Genomic DNA, 22,411 nt, shown 5'->3' on the forward strand with positions numbered 1-22,411 from the left:
GTTTAGCCAGGAGAAGAAAAGGTTAAGGGGTGATATGATAGCCATGTTCAAATATATAAAAGGATGTCATATAGAGGAGGGTGAAAGGTTGTTTTCTGCTGCTCCATGGACACGGAGCAATGGATTCAAACTACAAGAAAGAAGATTCCACTTAAACATTAGGAAGAACTCCCTGACAGTGAGAGCTGTTCGGCAGTGGAATTTGCTACCAAGGAGTGTGGTGGAGTCTCCTTCTTTGGAGGTCTTTAAGCAGAGGCTTGACAGCCATCTGTCAGGAATGCTTTGATGGTGTTTCTTGCTTGGCAGGGGGTTGGACTGGATGGCCCTTGTGGTCTCTTCCAACTCTATGATTCTATGATTCTGCATGGTTGATGGTGGTTGTGGGGAGACATTACATCTCCTTTCAGGAATTCCCTGAAACTGACTATTTGACCGCAAGAATGAACTCAAGAGAACTACCGGTAGTCACTTTTGTTGTTGCCATTTGTACTGAAGCTGGCTTACACACATTTTATTGCTCTATATGTAGTGATGGCCACCAACTTGGATGGCTTTAGAAGAGGATTAGACAAATTCAAGGAGGAAATGGCCTCTAGCAATGATAGCTATATATACTATACCCAGAGGCGATATGCCTCTGATTGTTGGCAATCACTAATGGGCAGAGTGCTCTGGCACTAAGGTCCTGCTTTTAGGCTTCCCACAGGCATCTGGTTGTCCACTGTGGCAACAGGCTCCTGAGCTAGATGGTCCTTTGCCCTGATCCTCTTAACAAAATAAAAAATAAAAAAAATCCTTCCAGTAGCACCTTAGAGACCAACTAAGTTTGTTATTGGTATGAGCTTTCGTGTGCATGCACACTTCTTCAGATACACTGAAACAGAAGTCACCAGACCCTTATATATAGTGAGAGGGTGGGGAGGGGTATTACTCAGAAGGGTGGTGGTGGGAATGGGTGATTGGCTGATAGGTGTGGTAAACCTGTTGACTGTTAATGACTGCAATTGGTCTTACAGGAAAAAGCAAGAGGTGAGATGGCTTTATTATGTATAATGAGATAAGAATCCAATGTCTCTATTAAGACCAGGTCTCTCCATGGTTTTAAGTTTGGTAATAAGTTGCAATTCAGCAACTTCTCTTTCCAGTCTATTTCTGAGGGGTTTTTTTTGTAATATGACAGCTACCGTACTTTGAGATCTTTTATTGAATGTCCTGGAAGATTGAAGTGTTCTCCTACTGGTTTCTCTGTCTTGTGATTCCTGATGTCAGATTTATGTCCATTTATCCTTTGGCGTAGGGTTTGGCCTGTTTGTCCAATACAGAGAGCTGAAGGGCACTGTTGGCAATTGATGGTGTACACAATGTTAGAAGATGATCTTTTCTAATCTTTGTTGTAAAAAGTTGAAATGCCAGCGATTGAGCCTGGGATTTCTGCATGCAAAGCGTGTGCCCTACCACTGAGCTATGAACCCCAAGATGTCTGCAGATTTGGGGGTGGGGAGCTGGAAGTTAGATTATCTCCTGCCCCTCCAGGCAAGTGGTACCGGTAGCTGTAGCTTCAGAGGCACCTCCATAGGAACTGGTCACTGAAACTGCTGCTCACACTTAATGGCACACGTCAGCACTCTGCTTGGAGTAGATGTGGGCTGATGACAATACCAGCTTACTTCTGCTCTGGGCAAGTAGGTGGAGGCCTGAAATGATACTCTTAGCTGTGAGGTCAGGAGGCAATTTTGCAGAGCAATCTGGCAGGGCACTCTCTTTTCTCCTCTCATAGTTTGGAGCAGCATTCTCAGTCAAACGTGGCTAGGGATCGTAGACTGCACGGTGACCTGACAATGTCATAGAAAGCAATTTGCTTGCAGGCCGGATTTCCTGGTTATTGTTTAACCCTCAGCTATCTATCCTTAGAGTGCTAACGACAGCTCCTTATATAGAAATCCATTGCTGGATTATGGTTGGATTGTTCTGTACTGTAGTGTTACGGTCTTCCGCTCCAAAAGATTGAAGCAAAGACTGCAATTAATGTTCTTTTCAAACTCATGTCTTTTGATATAGGGAAAATATGATATCATATTCTTTTTTGTTTTCCTTAAAAAAATAAAAATACAGTAAACTGAAGACGTAACAGGAGCGCTGTTAGCAATGAACAGTCCACACCAGATTTCATCCAACATTTTAGACAGGAAATGTTCACATCAGATTAGAGAGGACCAAGATAATACAAACACTTTCTACTTCCGAATACTTTTGCTTTGTGTTACAAGCCCTTCATTTTTTTATATATTCAACATGTCAATGTCCCAGGTTTGCCCTAACTTTACTTGTTCTGGTTTCAGGTAACTTGTTGAATAACGGAGCTAGAGAAAAAAGAAGGAAGGATTTCATTCATTCAAGTTTAGGCCAAGCTTGAACACCAAACAACCCATTAATTGCAGGAGCCCTCCAAATATTTAGCTCACAAGTGTTTGTTGGAATGCTGTAATTCGTGCACTCATCTCCTTAATATTCTAATTTTCATAGTAAGCCAGACCATCAGTGCCATTCAAGTGAGGCCACCTGTCCCAGCTGCCAGATATTGCAATACCATTACACAAGAGGGGAGAGGGGAGCACCTTAGTCCCACCTGTCTCGTCTGTCGCTGGCTGCACGTACAGACCTCCATGTGTACTGAGAGGCGGAAATCTGCAGCAGGGGGCCTTTTAAGCTTATTATAAGAATTCTAAGGTCTCAAATATAGAATATTCACAAATGCACACATATCTAAATATAGAAACCATGTGTCTGAAATAGTACAGAAGAGCAATCCTGAAGCCATTTTGACTCTCCCAATGACCTCAAATATTCCTCTGCAGTAAGGGAGGCAAATGGGGAAAGCCTTCCCATGGTTTTTTTTGCTTACAAATCCTGCTTTAAGGGCGTATTTGTGTATGAATAGGGTGAGCCTGTCTGTGACCTGGATTCAGGAACTAAAGTATTAACCATCACAAAAGAATGGCCAGGCTACCCAGGTAATGCAATCAGCGACCATTATCAGGTATCCTGGCAGACAGGATTACTGCTGTAGACCGCCTCCTATGATGTATGATAATTTTGGGGTGGTCTTTGGCTAAGGGGGTTGGGCAATGTCAAAAGTCTTTAAAGGTTCCTGCACACTTTTGTTCAGGGTATCTCCCTCCTTGGAAGGAGGGGAGGGAACTCTGTTGCAACAGAAAAATAAGTATCTGCCTTGCTTTCCATTGGGTCCTGCCTCCATCCATTCTCCTGTGACCAGTCATGGACTTAGGGGACTCAAGAGTCTCATGGGGAGTTGGGAAGCAAAATCCAAACCCCAATTTTTACATCAAGCTCATGTTGGCTCCCTGTATGATTTCGAATGCTGATACTTGAACTCATAAAGAGAATAAAAAAGGGAGAAATAAAAAATGGGGGTAATCAGAGAGAAAAGAGGCAGTGTCATCAGTGACACTTTAATTGATGCTTTTAGGCCAGGATCCAAGAACTTGCAGTTATAACTGGACTACAGCTCCCATCATCCCTGACCACTGGGCCCTGCTGGCTTTGGATGATGGGAGTTGGAGTCCAATAACATCTGGGCGAACTGCAGGTTACCCATCCCTGCCTTAGGCAATTAGCTCTCTCCCTTCTTGAGACAAGACACCCAAGTCAATTTCTGTCATCTCACCACACCCAGGAACACCCCTATTTTACCCTTTCCCACACTGCCTTGTGATGTCAGGTCCTAGAGAGAGTACCAGCATCTTTCTGTAATGGATTTTTGTGATGGATCAAATAGCTTATTTCCTTCCTCTGTTGTTTGATGCCAGACCTCCTTACCACTCAAACAATCTGGAGTACCGATTCTCATCTTTTGTCCTAGGAATATGATGAGAGGTGCCTTACAGAGTCAGTCCCTTGCTTCCACTAGCTCCAGCATGGTCAACATTGCCTGGCCATGGTAGTCTTAGGGAAGTGTCTCTGCTAGTCCTATCTGGAAATCCTTGGACCTTTTGTCCTCTATCCCTGAGTTAAGATCTGGGACAGTTCATTTCAAGACTCATGGCCTCTCTCAGCTGACTATGCATCATTGAAGACTGCTTTCCCCCCTTCCCTTTTCTGCTGCATCTCTCCCCACTATCTGACTGGGAGAACCCAACCCAGCATTTACTTTCATGGTGATCAGCTGGAATAGCAACTTTTTCAGCCATTTGTCTGCCTAGGGCAAGTATTTTATACATTACCTTTAAAACAAAAAAAAACTTTACGGATTAAGTTCCTGTATTTGGTCTTAAGTAAACAATCCTTATGATAGTAAATAGTCAAGTGCATTGCAACAGCTTGATCTTATCCTATCTTTTAACCTACTAGGGCTTCCTAGCTAGGGTAGGAGTACAGGAGATTAAGGGCTTGCAAGACCTATGAGACTCAAAACCAAAATTGCTTACCTGTAGTAACCAACGGTGATGTGATTCTGTTTCCGACTATTTGAAGTAAATTGGTGGGAGGTGACAATAATGTACTCATTTGATAATATGAGGGTGCCTGGCAACTGAAAAAAAAAATAGGTCTGGGCACCTTTCTATTCCTTTCGTTTTCATTATTATTGCATCCATCTTTAAAAGTCCAGAGAGAAAAGGCTCAACCAGATGTGAGTTGGTTCCTGGAAATCAAGCCAGAGATGACTGCAGGATATCTGCCAAGTCCTTGCTTGGTGTTGGAAGGACTTTGCATTAGCCCTCAACCCTGACAAGTATGGAACTAAAATTTAACAGCACAGAAGAAATGTGGTGGGCTATTGCCGAGCAGTAACCACCCATATACTTCAAAATCAGCTACTCCACTGTTAAGGGCAGAAATTATCTGGGATATCTCCAGGATCTGATTCACAGTCCTCTCTGAACAAAAGATGGTAGAGAACTTAGCTGAGCAGGAAGGATAAAAGCTCTTTACTGAGGCTGTGGTTGATAATCTTTCCCCCTTTCACAAACAACAAGAAACATACTTCAAAAGAGTCATGGGGATCTAATAAACAATTTGAATAATAATAATAATAATAATAATAATAATAATAATAATGCCACTGCTGACCCTTGCCCTTTCTCACACATATGTGATCAGAAGGAAAACCTTTCCAAAGGAGAAGTATTTACAACTTTACAACAACATGTGAGCATATCTTGGGTCAGCCCTTATAAATAGCATTTACATATTAAAATAAATATTTTCACATTGCCAAAAAATAGCACAAGGTGTATTTTTTTCATTATTTAAAAAAATATGTTACAAAACAATATCATTAATCTTATATTTCTTGCTTATTTCTTTAAAAATTAATAAAAATCATTTTATAAAATAATACAAAAGTAAATTGAGTACGAGAGAAGTCCTTTTCTAGCCTGTGTGCTCTGTTTGTACATTATTATGTTACATCGTGAGATGCTGGCCTCCAGGAAGTCATATAATCAGCTATACCTTCATCATTTCTAATTGGACAAATAATCCAGTGCTTTTCTTCTTCCCCCCAAAGCACCTTTTGTTGTCAGTCTCATGGTGTGAAAAGTTCTTGGAAAAGGCAAAAAGTATAAAGTCCTTTTAACTCTGGAGAGGGTTCATGATTTTCTATGCACTCCCTGCAGACCGTTAGTGAATTATTGCAAAAAGAGGTGACGCTTAGCTGAGACTGTCCCCTGAAGTAGAGGTAACATTTCAATCAACTGGTGTTCATTTTATCCTGATAATACTAAACTGTGCCAGAGTGTGCGTGCATGACTTGTGCCTGTATGTGTCTGTGTAGATGCTTATGCTATGAAAGTGAGCAAGGAGGGCAGGAAGTTTGAGAGGGGAGCTAAAAGGCTCCTGCTCTATATGCAGTCATGCAGTCCTCCTTAGTGGAAAACTCTCCTAGCTACCACTACTCAGCATCCCCAGCAGTTTACTGGGCTCCAGACCCTGCTGCTGCGCCATCTTCTGCACATCAAACCCCATATGCATGAGAAACTGGATCACGTTCATCTCTTGTCCTGTGTACTGGTCCCGGATGGTAGGGCATGAGGGGTTGCAGTGTGGCCAGGGACAGCTGTCAATCAGGTGGACAGGGCAGCCTTTCAGCGGAGCTTTCCCATTCTTGTTGCTGTCGTGCAGGCTGCGATCCCAGCAGTGCAGGGCACGAGGTAAAGAGGTCCCTTTCACTTGGATGTCTGTCCAATGACTGCAGACACAAACCACACAAGTTGCATTGTTATTGTTCATCTTAATTAGTGCCTAAGCTTTCACATGCTCCAAAATAGAAAGGCTGTGATCAGAAGAACAGTACAAACCATCAACTTTACTAGAGATATGAGTTCAATTTTTTTATTGTATATTTGAACTCATATCTCTAGTAAAGTTGATGGTTTGTACTGTCGTTATCAAAGATAAAGTCCAGACCTTGACGAAACTGCTGGTGAAACGGGAAGATTTGAAGCTGGCCACCCGTCGGGAGGACATACCTACACGTCTGAATGACTTTGTATAACCTTCTCCAACATTGGGAAGATAGACCCATACGTCTTATAGACTTTTGCATAACCATCTTTAACATTATATTGCACTTTGTGATCAGAAGAACAGCTGCTCAAAATGGGATTCCATCAATGAGTTCTGCTAGTGGAAGCTTGCAAAAAGACTTCCACTAATGCAACATGGTTCCTCCCTTCCCAGGTGCCCCACAAAATTGGATTGGGGAAGTTCAGGAGAACAACCCTCCCCCCCCCAAACAACACATGGGGAGAGGGATGGGAGGATTGTTCCATCTGGCAAGCTGAAATGCTTGTGCTGATGGAACAATTGCCACAGTGCTACATTGAATTCCTCCCACTGCCCACCAAGAACATGGACCTAAGTCCCATGTAGGCATGGTGGCATCATGATGTGTCTGCAGGGAAGGTGCCAGAGTAAGCTGTTGACAGAGGTGCAGCACAGAAATAGTATCGGCGAGAATGTGGGCGTTCTTCAGTGCCGCTGGAGTCTCTGCGTCGTTCTTTCCAGAACCAAATGCGAGATAACACAGGAGCCAGCTTACATTGGCTACTAGAGGGTTAAAGAAGTTCCTCAAGATGTAGGAGCAATTACTTATGGTTATCAGGACCTTTTGCTGTTTTCTAGCGAGCCTTCCCAAGTGGGTGGCTGGGGAACCGTCTTCCCTGGTGCGCTCTTCAGTACCAAGGCTGTAATCCTAACCCTACTTCCCTGGGAGTATATCCCACTGAATTCAGTAGGACTTACTTCTCAGTAGACATGGCTAGGGTTGCGCTGTAGCCCCCACAAATAGGAGAAAGTACAAAGCAAGTGGGAGAATTCATCTCCCCAACCTAGATACTTACTTGCGTGTGATGATCTCATGAGACAAACAAGCTGGAGCAAAGCTGGCACTGAAGCAGAAAAGAACAAGATATAGAATAGGTGTGATAGGAGCAATGCAAAAGTATTTATACATTTCCTTCCCAGCAACCCAGTGTTTGGTCATTCCTCACAATACGACCAGGGTATCCTTGTGCTTTATTTGTAGGGATAACTGCGACTGGACACGGTGGCTGCTACAAGATCGGCAGCGAATTTCAAGCAAAATTTCCTCCAATTATTTTGGGTGGTACAAACCAGATTCCTAACACAGAATGAATGTAGACTGTAAGTCGATAATTTATCTGACAACGCGTCTTAGGCGAAGTCCACACTATACCTTTAAAGTGCATTCAAAAAAACATGATTTCCCACAAAGAATTCTGGGTACTGTTGTTTACACCTCACATAGTTACATTTCCCAGCAGCCCTTAACAAACTACAGAGCCCAGACTTCTTTGAGGCAGGGAAAGGCAATTTAAATGTATAGTGTATATGTAGCCTTCTTGTTAGGATATTGGAAGTTCTCAATTTAAAAACTAAACAAAAACCACACAGTGATCTTAAAAAGAATGTGGTTTCCAGACCACGCACATCTTTAGAAGAACATATTGGAAAGTATTTAGGAAAAAAGAAGAGGCAAGACTAACGTCACATCTTTTAGGGTGTTCCTAAGTTCACGACCCAAGTTCTGGATGTATAGCCACTGCCCCTCCTGCACTGGCTGGCCAGTCAAATGTACATTGTCCACGGTGAGCTGGGCTTCATCGAAGAGCCACTGTACTACAAACACAGGACCTGCAGCAAGAAGAATTCAGGAAAGGTTTCCCCATTATCAGGGATGCAAACTTCCACTGGTTTAATCAGCTAAAGCTTAAAATGCACAATTTTAGCCGGTGAGGCAGAAATTTAAGAATACACTTTCTTATCTTTCAAGGTTATTTTGATTCTGGTGTGTTACTGCAATAGGGAATGGAATCCTTTCTTAACAATATAGTCAGTGGCGTAGCAAGGTGGGGGCATTGAGGACGGGGTGCCCCAGGTTCCACCCTGGAGGGGGGGGACACTCGGCGCGCCCCCTGCCCCGCGACACCCAAGCTGAGCCCCGCTGCCCGGTAAAAGGCGCACACTGACGGCTTGCCCGGGGTTTGCCGAGTCCACAGCGTGCACTTGCAGCACGCGCCACCAGCAAACCCCGAGCAAGTCGCGGAACGAGGCAGCCTTTCCCCGCAGCCTGCTCGCAAACCTGCTAACCTGGCCTGAGAGCAAGCCATGGAACAAGGCTGCCCCCGTCCCACGGCCCGTCTGGGGTCTGCCCACCGGCGGTGTGTGCCACTCCACAGCGCCAGAGTGGCGTGCACCGCCGGTGGGCCCCGAGCAAGCTGCGGAGCCGCCCCGCCCCACATCCACTGGCGGCGCGCGCTGCTCCGAAGTGTGCATGCGCAGCATCACGGTGCATGCATCATACGCAGCAACACTGCGCATGCGTGCCACAGAGCGAAACCACGCCCCCGGTTGCCCCCAGGTTTGCCGCCCCGGGCGGCCAAGCGACTTCCTCTGCCAGTGAATATAGTAGGTTTTGTTTATAAAACTAAGTTGTCAACATTCCTTCAGCATCTCAAGGAACCTCTATTCTGAGTTTATTCAAATCCAACAATTCACTTAGCTTTTGATTTTGCTAAGCAACTGGATTCAGAAATTCTTCCTGTTAAAAGGCACATGACTATCCATTAAAATCTTCAATGCGTTGACACTTGCTGGCCCTTGCTAATACTGATAATGAGGAATCTTCTGAAGCGCATTTCAGATCAGCAAACAGAAAGCAGAAAACTCTCCATTTCATACTTACATCGCAGAGTGGGATAAATTTTATAGCCAAAGAAACAATTCCATTCCTCTCCCTCTTTAAACTGCATTTTGCAGCGTTCAGGAACAAGTCCGTTCCAATACCTGAAAGATGACATGATAACAAGAGTTAATTAACACAAGCTTGTTCTGCAGCGGAGATCCAAAAATGTGCAAGTTACAAAAATTACAGACAGCAGAGGGCAGCAGAGCTGCAAACTGAACAAATCGTACATTTCAGCAAGAAGAAAATTCTACTTGTCTTACTTTCGTGCCAGATTACTATAGGGGGGACACCTTCTACTCATCCACATTTCATTATAATTATTTCTTTTCCAAATAGAACTTCATCAGCTAAAGGTAATAGATACTTCTTATACAGTGGTTACATATGCTTCAGGTTACATACTCCGCTAAGCCAGAAATATCGCTTCAGGTTAAGAACAGAAATCGTGCCCTGGCGGCGCTGCGGCAGCGGGAGGCCCCATTAGCTTAAGTGGTGCTTCAAGTTTCAGGTTAAGAACGGACCTCCAGAACAAATTAAGTACGTAACCAGAGGTACCACTGTAATTACAAAAAGAAAGGAAGACTAGGTGTCTCTGCCCAGTCTTGGAAAGGATACTTTAAAATACTTCAGTACCTAATTCCTCTCCTGATGGCTTCTGTAGGGGCGCAGGTTATGGTATCAATGCAGTCTGTTCTACGATACTGTTTATTGTCCAAGAACCATCCAGAGTCTGCAAGGCCACGGACCTGAATCCCAGGATACCCCATCTCTTCCAGCTGCTCGGCTACTCGATCTACATTCAGGAGCACCCCCGTTCCACCAGCACTGCAATGACAGCATCAGTCTTTCAAATGAGACTGTAACACAACCACAGACATATTCAGCATTGCTTACAGAAGGGCCATGATTGTCTAAACACCTGTCATCCACATCTGAATTCATAGGGTGCTCTTCTAGTGTGCCTTGTTAGTTATTACCTTTTTGTAAATTCTGCTCATTTGCATTTTTAAACAAAAATTACTGCTTGGTTGTAATTAAACCTTTAACCTTATATATTGGCTATATTCCAAAGATGCTTCAGACAAATAAAACTGCACAGAACACCATGACCATTTTGATTTGTTAAGGAGTGTGGCAAGATGGGAACCTACTGGATAAAAGAATTGGGATGCTGCCAATCCTGCCTTAGAGGGTTGCATTATCTTAACAGTGCAATCCTATGCATGCAGCTTGCTCCCATGTAAAGGGGTGCATAATTGCAACCTTAATGCACCTTCCAACTCTAGAATCCCATTTTCTAGCCATTAAAGGAGTGGTGGGTGCTTGGAAGGCCTAACCCAGGGGTCAGCAACCTTTTTCAGCCATGGGCCGGTCCACCGTCCCTCAGACCATGTGGTGGGCCGGACTATATTTTGGGGGGAAACTATGAACGAATTCCTATGCTCCACAAATAACCCAGAGATGCATTTTAAATAAAAGCACACATTCTACTCATGTAAAAACACCAGGTAGGCCCCACAAATAACCCAGAGATGCATTTTAAATAAAAGGACATGTTCTACCCATGTAAAAACACGCTGATTCCCGGACCATCCGCAGACCGAATTGAGAAGGCGATTGGGCCGGATCCAGCCCCCGGGCCTTAGATTGCCTACCCCTGACCTAACCTAACGAGATGGCTGCTTGGAAGGGACAGCAACTGCTTGTAGGATCTACTTTGCATTTCAAGAGAATCCTGCTATCACTGGAGACATGTGCAAAAAATACTCGCTGGGACATTTCGACACTGAACTGCTTCTCAGTACAAGATTCTATGCTAAGTATCATAACTGATCTGAGCACATAGTTCCCCCATATAAAAATCCTTTGCTGGTTCTCCCAAGTTTAAGCTAGTGAACTGTATAACCTGCTGGAAGGTTAATTTGAGGAGAATAAACCCAAGCACCTTGACATCCAAATATTCAACTACCCAGATGTAATAACCAGTTCTGATATCTTCCCCCCCCCCCAGCATTACGGCACTGGTTGTAGACATTGCTGGAATCTCACATATGAAGTCCCCCTTCTTCCTCACCCAAAAGTGCTACTACTGTTCAAGAAGCATATTGAAATGCATCTTCTAACACCACAAAGCAGGACAATCACAAATATGCAGAAATCAAGATAAAGGTAGCCTTTGTTAACTTCAGCACTTTTTTCCATCAAGAGGGCAAGGGGGCCTGTGGTATAAAAGCCATGTTCATCACCAATCAGTCAATTGGCAATCTTCACACACACACACTTTCTAGACAGTCCTTGTATACACGCACCTGCTTCCTGCTAGTAGGAGGACTTTTGCATTCGCAAGACCTTTTCCCACCAACTCTTTTACAACCTCTTGAATGATAAGGGCACCCATGAAGACAAATTCATCTGCGGAGAGGAGGAAAAGAAAAAAAAAAGTTCACAGTAAACAAAATTGCTTAAGCTGCAGTTTAGTTAAAACATTGCCCCATTCCTCTCCACTGAAGGCTTGCGGCCTATATGAATTGGAAGAACAGACAACATCTTTATAGAGTCTCAGACTAGGACCTGGGAGAGCAGGGTCACCACTCAGAAATGAAGCTCTCTGGGTAACCATGGGCCACTCAGCCTAACCTTTTTGCAAAGATGAAATGGAGTGGGGAGAACCATGGATGCTGCCTTGAACTCCTTGAAGGAGAGGCAGAATTTAAATGTAATTTATTATTATTATTATTATTATTATTATTATTATTATTATTATTATTATTATTTTAAACAGGTCTGTTGCAAACAAAATTCTGTGGGAACCTGGCCGGTGCATGTGGGTCTAGCCATGTACCTCAGGTGTACTGAGAGGAATTAACAAAGTGCTGCAGCAACTGTTCCATCAGCATGAGCATTTCAGTTTGCCAGACAGAACCATCTTCCCCTCTCTTTCCCCTGCACACTGTCCTGGCGGGTACTTCCAATATGTCTCCACCAAGGCAATTTCGTGGGAGAGAGGAAAGTCCCACTTCACAAGCAGAGGCTCTTGTGTGGGTTTCTGCTAGCAGAACTCAGTGTCTTTCATTACCTGGTGACTCTAAAATCACTAGAACATAATTTTGCACAAGGTTATATCTCCCATCTCTGAAATGCTACCACCTCTAGGCAAAAGACCGAACAGCAGCTCAACAACCTTTCACAACATAACAACTGAAGATCCATTATTATTGGTTTTTGATTTACCTATGTGGTGAAAGCTTATGCCATAGGGGAACTGTCAAGTTTTTAATCTATCAGAAATCCCTTTGTTGTCTTTAAGGCAAAGAGAAAAGATACACACACAGCCTGAAACGGTGGCAACCAATCCTGGCTCTCTGAAGTTACACACAAGGCCAGTGGAAACCTGCAGTTCAAATTTATAGCTACCATGGTGCTCACCTGAGGAACTAATGCTATTTGGGAAACACCAAGATCAGCAGTGTAAAGGGGGGAAAAACAATATCCTTTGTTCCTGAAGTATTTCAAGAAACTCTTTCTTAAGGAAATACAGATAAGGCAGTTGAATCTGCTCACCCTCTCAAAACTGGTGGCTCAAATAACTTCCTCTATCGATGTCTCTGAAGTCAAGGCAGTAGATCTGCTCAACCCACTTCAAAAATGCTGACTGACTGAAATAGTCTGTTGGAATAAAGGATATTGTTTTTTTTCTCTTCTCTTCTCTGTCCTTTTTTATGTCAGAAATGCTTCATTGAACCAGATGTTAGTATTGTACTGTTATAAGAGGCAGGTTTGTGAAATGTTAAGCATTCTCATGCAGGACCATTATGTTGTGATACATTATTAGTAGGGTAAAAGAGACAGCACCCCTGTGCCTCTAAACCAGTGTTTCCCAACCGGTGGGCCATATGGCCCCCCTGGGCCCCTCCCCAGGATATATTCTACAGGGGGCACAGGTGAAAAATGTGTAAATGGGGGTAGGGGCACAGCACAAGGCTAGGGAGCCACAGAAGGAAGTGAGAAGTAAAGGGGAAAAAATCTTTTTATTTTTTAAATCCTGATTGGCTAGCTATCCGCTTGGCCAATCACAAGCAGGTCAGTTAAGTACGGTGGTGGGGTCAAAATGGGTAAGTCTGGGCAAGCCAGAGCTGCTTGTTGCTGTTGCCAGTGCTGGGCCAGACTCTACGAGGCACAGGATGCAATCCACCCCAGCGTCTAGCCGGATCGGGGCCTTTGGATGTTCCCGAGGGGAGCAGGGCCCATCAGCAGCGTCAGCCCGGCTCTGCAAGGCACGGGGCCTAGCCAAGTGGGATTGTCTGGTGCTGCTGACTAGCATCTAGTAAAATAACTGTCTACACAGAAGAAAACCGCACTGAGTTCAGTGGGCCTTACTCAGGTAAGGGTGTGTGGGACTATAGTGTTTTATCTAGGCAGCCAGAGCTCCTCCAGGTGACAAGATCTTTTTGCACCAGATCAGTGAGGACCACTTGCTATTTAAAATTCTCCCATATATATATATATGTAGAACTCCCTGTGCATCTTTTGGACTGTATCTGTAGGTCCCCGTCCCCCCCGCCCTGTGTGAAATAACTGGGGTCAAGTAAATGTTGTTTACTTTTTATAATACATGGAAGGTGCATCTCCCTCAGAAGGTTCTGGGCTCTCCTTCCTTGGAGATTTTCTAAGCAGAGGTTGGGTGGCCATCTGTCATGGATGCTTTAGCTGAGTTTCCTACGTTGCAGGAGATTGCACTAGAAAGATGGCCCTTGGGGTCCCTTCCAGCTCTAGGATTCTATGTTTTTCTGCTTCAACAATATTTCATTATGTTCCTATCATTTTTATGTACCGGTAATTGTATTTTGTATAAATTATAAATAAAGTATATTCTGTTTACAAATGAAACATTTAAATAGCTACCTTTCTACTGGTAGGATGGGGGGGCATGGGCGTAGCCAGGGTTTTAGTTGGGGGGGCGGGCTTTTGTTGGGGGGAGAACCTTAGATTTGTAATAATTTTTACTTATTTGGGGGGGGCAGCTGCCCCCCGTACCCCCCCCCCCCACCGGCTACACCGGGTTGGGGTCACAGGAAGGAAACAGGATTGGAAATAGGCCACGGTCAGAAAAAGGTTGGGAAACACTGCTCTAAACAACCTTGTAGAAGAGGGAATTTCATCAGGTGGACCTTGTCATGCCAGCTTCTGAAGTTCCCTCTCCTGCAACGGTATTAAAAGTTCACAAGGGAGCCCTATCTTTTTACCAGAGGCACCCAGCAAGCCAAGGTATGAGCAGTTGCCACCAAGAGGGAAACAGTCATCCTGAAGAGACCAGTGAATTAATGAGAGGAAAGGACTACAATAGGATTCAGATTTGAACTGCTGCAGCTGTGGGGGAAACCATTGCCCTTCCAGATGTTGCTTAACTGCTGCTCCCATTATCCATGGCCGTTGACTATGCTTGCAGGAGCTGATGGGAGTTGCAGATTAGTAACATCTGAAGAGTCAAAGCTTCCCCAAGCTTGACCTACTGAGCCAACGATGCTGGTAGCCCCAAACTTTTGAACTGCACTTAGGTCAACATCCATCAAAATACAATTCTCTTCTGGCCTCTCTGTGTCATTTTTTTGTGATAGGTTTAGGTGATCAAGTCCCTCAAACCCATACTTGGGAGCATTCATGATTCAGTCTGTGAATCTTGGCATTGTTTAGTTCTTCCCTACCAAATCCTTGGTCCATGCAGTCTGCTGCGGGGGGGGGGGGGGGACATTTAGCTAAACAGAACGGCTGGGCCTCAGACATTCAGGATGCAGCTATTCCCTTCAGGCTACTGCTGCGTGATGGGGCTGTGAACCATGACAAAGCAGAGTTAGCAAGCGGATGTTTTATCCGGAGAATATTTATTATTCCTTCCTGCCCATTGGCAAGAACCATTTCTTCATTTGCATAACTGTAGAGAAGTTGGGCCATATCCCCTTTAATGCATAATGTCTGTCTGGCAGCAGGAGCCTATCACAAGCACTCACTTTTCTCAATCCTGGCAGAGGCACCGCTCCAGACATCGCTTGAGCAATAGGGGATGAAACTGCAAGAGACAAGAGATATGTGAGCGCCACTATTCCTTTGACATGCAAGGAGGGGTCAAGCAGGGGTCAAGCAAATTAAACCCAAAGGGAGTCGGAAGGAGACCAATTTCATGCCCATTCAAATCTCATGGTACCAGCTGGGTACTCCCAGAAAGAACTCACTCAAGGAGCACTGTGTTTGTTTAACGGACATTTGCAAAACAGGCAGATATCCCTGTGTACCATTGTCATGATAAAAGGCATAAAGCCTGAAAAGGAAACACACATGCCCAAAGGCAGATATTCACTGCCCGCAGCTTGGTGCATGTCTGCAGCATGCATGGAGACATGTGCCAGCCCCTTATATACTGCCAGTGTTTGCTACAGCAACCATGTCATACTTTTAAGTAGTCCCAAACCCTTATCTGCCTGCCATGTTCCTACAGCCTAAAGTTTTTTGGGGTATTCTTGTTTTCTCCATCTAGTTTCTCTTTTTGGGGTATTCTTGTTTTCTCTATCTAGTTTCTCTTCCCGAATATAATGCAAATGAAGGCATGGTAACATCTTTGCTCCACCCAGTACCTCCTGTGTCAACCACTAGGGCTGAGGCTGCGAGAGACATCAGCACCAGCCACCCAGTGAAGACTTCCTGGACTATACAGAACTCTACTCTGGACTATACAGAACTCTACTCAACAGCCAGGAGATTTGACTATATAGGATGGCATTTGCTGGAGCATCAGAGAACAAAGGGATGGCAGGCTTTTTGCTTGGCTGTAGCGACTATTTGTATCACCGTCTCTTTTACTGTGTTTGAAATATATTGTAAGCTGCCTTGAAAACTTTGGTTAGTAGGTGGGGCACAAATACCTTCAAATAAACAAACTGACATTTTACAGCCACAAAGGACTATGATTCCAGTCCCTGTATAGTGCTTGCTTTATCACATCCGTTATGTTCCTCCCAACTCACACAACCATTCCCCTACTTACACCATGTTTGCATTCCACCAGTGTGGGTTTTCCTCCGGTTGCGATGACAGAATACCAGTTCCTGTAGATGGGAGAATAAAAATATATTCAAAAAGAAAAAAAAACATCTGTCAGATATCAAAGCAGCAATGTGTGGAGAACATTTAAAAGTAACAGAATAGCAAAAGATGCTAAGGAGGCAAGGACTTTGTACACATATATCTCCAAGAACAGGCCCTTAGTCTGGCCCATGCCTTATGTACGTGGGTCTCAGCATTTGCAATAATAAAGTGCGGACAATAAATTATTTCCTAGTTTCTCAGAATTTAAAAGAATACAGTGTATCCAATAAACCATTCCCTAATGTATCCATGTTTGTGCCATTAAAGGAATAGAGAAGAGGAAGAGAGGCTGAGGTAAAATGATACAGCAGCAATGCTAGGGCACAGGGCTGGACTTTCTCCACAGTGGCAACCGCACCGTGAAGTGTCTCCTCTGTTTGATTTGAAACGGCATTATGGAATGCTGCTTCGCTGCTGTCATGGTTTTGACTTAATGGAGCAGGAAGGTGCTCCAGTAAAATAAAACGTAGAAAGTAGAAGCATTATATAAGTAATAGAGTAATTTCCAAGGTTGGTGAGAATAAAGACTTTACCAGTTCTGGTAGTGGGCCACTCCTTGGAGCTCATAAGCCTCCGCATTGTTTCATACCGAGTGTTGCAGTTCTCTCTGTTGAAGCAGTACCAGCCTCCTGATTCAGAAAAGAAACAAAGCAAGAATCGGATAGTGTCCATTTCTTCCTGTTTCACTTATTCCATCTTTTTAGACTGTAATTTGCATAAGAAACTATTAGTGTCATTAAATTAATTGAAGGAATTTATTTTTCTATTCATCCTGGGTCCACAGAATAGGGTTTATAATGCAGTGGAATTTTTAAAAAGCATAATAACACTTACATAATATCCAGCATAATGTGATAGTGGGATCCTGTTGTGACTTTAAGACTGTGATACTATGCACGCTTCCCTCCAAGAAACCCAACTGAACAGTGTTCCTTACTTCTGAGTAAGCATGCACAGGATTGCATTGCACAGTGCTATATCTGAATATAGTAAAATTTAAAAGCAGTATGTGCTGTAAAATAAAAAGCCACTTACAGCATAAGGCTGTTCAAAAGGTAGGTTGCCATCATTTCCAAAGCATGATCTGCCTTGAACTGCTCCTATGAACATTTTGCTAACTTCCACAAGCCTTTTCAGCAACATCTAACTTTCCTGAGAATTTAACTGATGCCTTCCGGTTTTAGATTTAGCCAAACTTATACTCTGATCCTACCACTCTGCAAGAGATCTTGTTGAAGTACGGTATGTTTCCTTTTCTCCTTTTTCAACACTGCATGTGATGGTTGTGCCTACAAAGAAGGGCCTGTTTTGCACTTGTACCTACAAGCCATGGCCCCGATTCTGCTCCACTCATGAACACTAACTAGTAACCCTGGATAGAAATGGACATTCTGAGGAGCCTGAAAAGGCACGTCCAACCTTTCAACCAGGCCTTGATTTGCACTATTATGCAGAAGCACCTACAAATGCTTGTTTCTCTATGTGGATCCATCTACCGCACATGTGTTTAGTACAGATTACCCAAAGAACACTACTTCTGTAAACTGCAGAGAATTCTGTAGCTGAGATGTTTGCATGGTCAAAAGCATGCAAAACGTTTGTTTATTTTAGTAACAAATACTGTAGTGAGAAGTAACTATGTTAATAACGATAAATCTTAGCCACAGTTTCATATGGTCGCTTGCAAAATTTCCAGAACACTATTTCTTGGAGCACAGTACCATCGAAAACAATGGGACATTTCCAAACAGATGATGAGCTCAGGACCGGAATATAAGTACCAGCTAATATCTTTCATATTACGCAGACGAAAATTAGAGAAAACAGCATATATGTGTAGACCAAAATCTGTTTGGAGACTTACTGCATGTATGCATTGAAACCTAGGAAATACAACGCCCAGAGTAACATTGCAAGCAAACAACAGCAAGAAGTAGATTCACTAAGTAGCTTTGATTAAAGTTTGGTGAGTAGTTAGGCTGCCAGCAAACCTCCAGGTGGTATGGCATATGAAACCATAAAAAGGGGGAAAGGATGGAGACATTGGTTATAGTGAAGGCAGCCAGCACTCACTGTAAGCCTTTGAAGAAAGCAGCTGGGAAGCTCTTCCGCCATCCCTCGACTTTTTACAAAAAGAGCCTAAAATGATTGAACTTTGCTTAAATAAATTAAAAGAAAACTCAAGCTCACCTTCCAGGAAAAGCAGCCACCTTCTACTGCCTTTCGATTCTTTGAGGTAGTAGCTAAAATAAAAACAAACAGAAGGCAGCGTGAACTTAATTAGGGAGACTGGCTCACTCAGCCACAAGCCCTTTGATACACCAACTCATTATAATATCAAGAGGGTTACATAAAATACTTGGTTAAAGAACAAGAGAAAGAAACAGGACGGCTGTCAGAGGAGCTCCAAACGAAGTCTGATCAAAGGGCCTTCTCGGGGACCCTGAGCCAGGCTTTCATCTTGCTCCAAAATAAATGCATTAAACAAATTCCTAGCATTCCTAAGTATTTCCAGGCAGGAAAGAGTTATTCCACCTGTTACTGGCTGCGTTCTTAGTAAAGGCCACATGGTGGAAGCAGAGCTTGAACACTAGGAAGGATTGTTTCAGCACTTTTGAAGTACTAAGCAGCAGAGAGGGACCAGCAAGTGGTATTAATAGTAAACAGTCGTGTGCGTGCTCTGTCAAGCATCCCCTCGGCAGAAATGGTGCTTTACAAAGAAGCGGGTGATGTTATCCATGTTTGCTCAGCACATACACAGAGAGTCTGCGTCCAGCTAGTTTGAGAACTCACAGAGTTCTTGTTTCAGAAAGCAGCTCGTGCTAGAGGGGCTGTGGTAGCTGAACTGAGATCTAAAAGAAACAGGGGCACCGCAGAGCTTCAATGACTATTCTACAGAGTTCCAAGGAACTATACTGCTGGGAGATAACTTTTTTTTAAAATCTACTCTGCTTTGCAAAGTCACTGTTTTCTGGACTAGAGCATATTCCTCGGAATAAGGGAGAGCTACTGACTTGAGACTACTGTATAAGGAAATCTAGTAAATACAAGGAACTAAAGTGATGAGGTACAATAAGAAAAAAAATTAGGTGCATTCAAAAAGGTTTTCTCTTCCTACTACCCACTTCTGCAGGGGTCTTTTGCTCTGTCTGTCCTCGGGCACAGGTTTAAGAGTAAATTCATCTCCGATTATTACGGTTAGTAGTATGAACTTGAGAAAAGAAAAACTGTTGGGCACAGAACGGGGGGAGAGCACAAAAGCACACGCCGATGGAAGTGGCCATGGGTTTGTGTGCACAAATAAAAAGAGAAAGCAAAGAAGCAGAGAGGATGGAGAAGGGCTCTATTTTCTTAGAAGTCTGTTCGCCTCCTACTAAGCACAGGAGCCACGAAGATGGGCTAAAGGGGGGGTGCCTCGCCTGAAGGGCCAGGGACGAAGCAAGCGGGGGTGCAAGGAGATTGCAGAAGGGTCAGGTTTGGAAGGTGCACTCACCCGGCGGGGCTGCCGTCGTTGCAGGTGACCGAACTGTTGAGCAGCATGTGCAGCCTCAGCTCCTGGTGCAGATTCTGCGCCGAGCAAGGGTACAGCGACTGCGCCAGGCTCTTGATCTGAGCCATAAAACTGTCCATGTTGCCCTCCACAGCGGTAAAGTCCAATGGGAAGCTCTCCACCGGCTGCCCAGCCGCCTCGCTCCGCTCCCGAGCAGCCGCCGCTGCCGTTTGTTGTTGCTGTTGCTGCTGCTGCTGCCCACGCCGCCTCCAGCTTTTCCTGCCCTCCCCGCCGGGGCCCCAGTGCAGCAGCCCCAAGAGCAGCAGCATCTGCACGGCCCCTCTGCCCATGGCGACGCGGAGCCACCTGTTGGGAAGGAGGAGAGGGAGCCGGTGAGCGCAGCCCGCCGCTTTGCTGGACGGCCGATCGGGGCTCGCTCGCCTCGCCTCGGGTGGCTGCTGCTGCTGCTGCGACGGCAGAGGCAGCGGAGGGGTGCGCGCTCTGCCCCTGGCGGCGCTTGGCGGGCGGCGCTTGGCGGGCTTTAGGTTGGGGGGCTCCGGCCTGTGCCTGCTCCTCGCCTCGCCTCGCCGAGGGTCTGGCAGCTCTGGGCCCGTCTCCCACGCTCCAAGGAGCGGCGAGCAAAGCGGCGTCGGGAACGGGAGCCGGTGCTCGGGGCCCGCGCTGTCCGGGGTCTGCGGCGGGGCTGGAGGGCGCGCGGCTTTTCTTGGTGCACGGACTCGCCGCCTCGTCCCAAACCACAAACATGACAAGAGGGGCACGGAGTGCACGGGGAGCCTGCCGGGGGCGCCGCCAGCCCCGGCGCCGCGTGGGGCGGCGGCAGCAGCCGGCCAGTCCCCGCCCCCTCCTCTCCGCCCCCACCCCACCGCACGAGGAGGACCAGAAACGGGGGGCGGGGGTGGGTTTCCGAGGCTTGACTTTCATTTCCCAGCCGACAGACGTCGCTCTGCCGGCCGCCCTCCTTTCTCTCCCCACACCCCCCGCAACTTCCCCTCCCGTCCCGTCTGAAGAGACGCCCGGCGAGTGCCAAAAACACCTTCGCCACCTCCCGCCCAGCATCGCGGGGCGCCGCTCCAAGGGGCTGGCTGCCGCCGAGGATGGAGGAGGAGGGATGAGGCAAGCGGGGCTTTGAAGTCCTCCCCTCCGTCCGCCCCTTCTCCCGATCCTCCTGCGAGGCCCCCCGCGCCCCGCTGCAGTGTGTGTATAGGGATGAAAAGACTGTCTGCTTCTTGTTGGCTGCAGGCGGGGGCCTGTGCTGTGGTGGTGGTGGGGGGCCGCCGAGGCAGAACAAGGAGCTCTCGCGGCCTGGGGCATTGCCACTGGGGCTGGGCACCACAACCCGCCCCCTCGCCTGGGGATACCCCGCCCAGCGGGGATCCGGCTCTGACTCACTCCCCCGCACCGGGGAGCCTCCCCCCGGGGACTCCCCACACAGATCGGGCTCCCCAGCGCTGTGTGGCCCACTCGCTTCCTTTCCCGGGGTTGCCCAGCCACGTGCTGCGCCAAGTAGCCCAGTCGGGTTTCACGTGCTACCGTGTTTGTGAGGAGGAGCGAGCAAAACTTTGCTTGCGTGAACCACGAAGGAGAGCAGGGGCTGGGAACGGGTGGCCGTCCAGGCCCAGCTGCTTCCAGGACTCCCTTCCCCAACACGAGGGCACGAGAAGCGACTTACTGGAGTTAGATGAGTGTCCCTATAGAGTTCCACACCCTTCAGCGCGCCTTCCAGCAATGGCGAACTGGAGGCCTCTTTCGAGGCCCAGCCCACCCTCCTTGTTTGTCCTCAGTATCTGGTGTTCAGAGCAAGGCTTGTCATACCACTGGCATTCAGACGTATTTGCCTCAAAACGTGCAGGTTTCGTTGGGTTTATGGCTAATAATCTGCCCCCTAAGAAAGCCGCTGTGGTGCATGGATTAAAATGGACTGGGGCCTGGGAGACCAAGGTTCAAATCCCCACTCAGCCAAGAAGCTTACTGCCTGATCTCAGGCCAGGCCTGTCGCAGCCTGCCAGATCGACCTACAGTACCTCTCAGGGTTGCTGTGAGGATGGGGAGGGAGAGAACAGTGTAAGGGAAAAGTGGGGGTATAAATGTAACATTAATAAATAAGAACTGCTGGTGACGGCTAAACTCCCTGACCTGGAAGGGAGTCCTCTAAGCTCTGCTAAAGGCTTGTTTGTGTCTCAAGTGCTGGACTGCTGGACAGCCTACTTAGCGGTACTTGTTTAAGGAGCCAGGCCTAGGCTGTCCCTGATGCTGGAGAGTGGAGCTGTTCAAATGCTGGCACTTATGAAGAACTGCAGGTGTGGGTTTGGAGAAGCAGGATGGAATAAGTCTGTTTAACATAATCTGTGGGTGTTGCCTTTTCTATAGGGCAGATACCCAGTTAGAGAAATCTTAATTTTATGGGTTCTTGTCAATCAATTGTTTGCTGAAATGTGCACATATTTTCATATTAGTAAAAGGAATAGATTGAAGCAGAAGGTTGATGGAGAAGTGTATTTTAGCAAAAGCATTGCCTTCTATGCATGGGAAAAGGG

At 45.9% G+C, this 22,411-nt stretch overlaps 1 protein-coding gene across 1 annotated transcript; it reads right to left on the reverse strand.

Moving 5' to 3' along the window:
• Positions 1 to 4,923: 4,923 nt before the first annotated feature.
• On the reverse strand, positions 4,924 to 20,703 carry NOTUM (notum, palmitoleoyl-protein carboxylesterase). Its single transcript, XM_033139107.1, has 11 exons — positions 19,860 to 20,703; positions 18,557 to 18,609; positions 16,900 to 16,995; positions 16,266 to 16,326; positions 15,235 to 15,293; positions 11,539 to 11,641; positions 9,863 to 10,054; positions 9,227 to 9,327; positions 8,028 to 8,175; positions 7,362 to 7,409; positions 4,924 to 6,208 (listed from the first exon to the last, which is right to left on the reverse strand). Exons 1-11 carry the CDS (start codon positions 20,204 to 20,206, stop codon positions 5,902 to 5,904), a joined length of 1,515 nt encoding a protein of 504 aa, XP_032994998.1. The 5' UTR covers positions 20,207 to 20,703; the 3' UTR covers positions 4,924 to 5,901.
• Between the last annotated feature and the right edge of the window lie 1,708 nt (positions 20,704 to 22,411).

Source organism: Lacerta agilis, chromosome 2, assembly GCF_009819535.1.
Source record: "Lacerta agilis isolate rLacAgi1 chromosome 2, rLacAgi1.pri, whole genome shotgun sequence".
Taxonomy (NCBI): Eukaryota; Metazoa; Chordata; class Lepidosauria; order Squamata; family Lacertidae; genus Lacerta; species Lacerta agilis.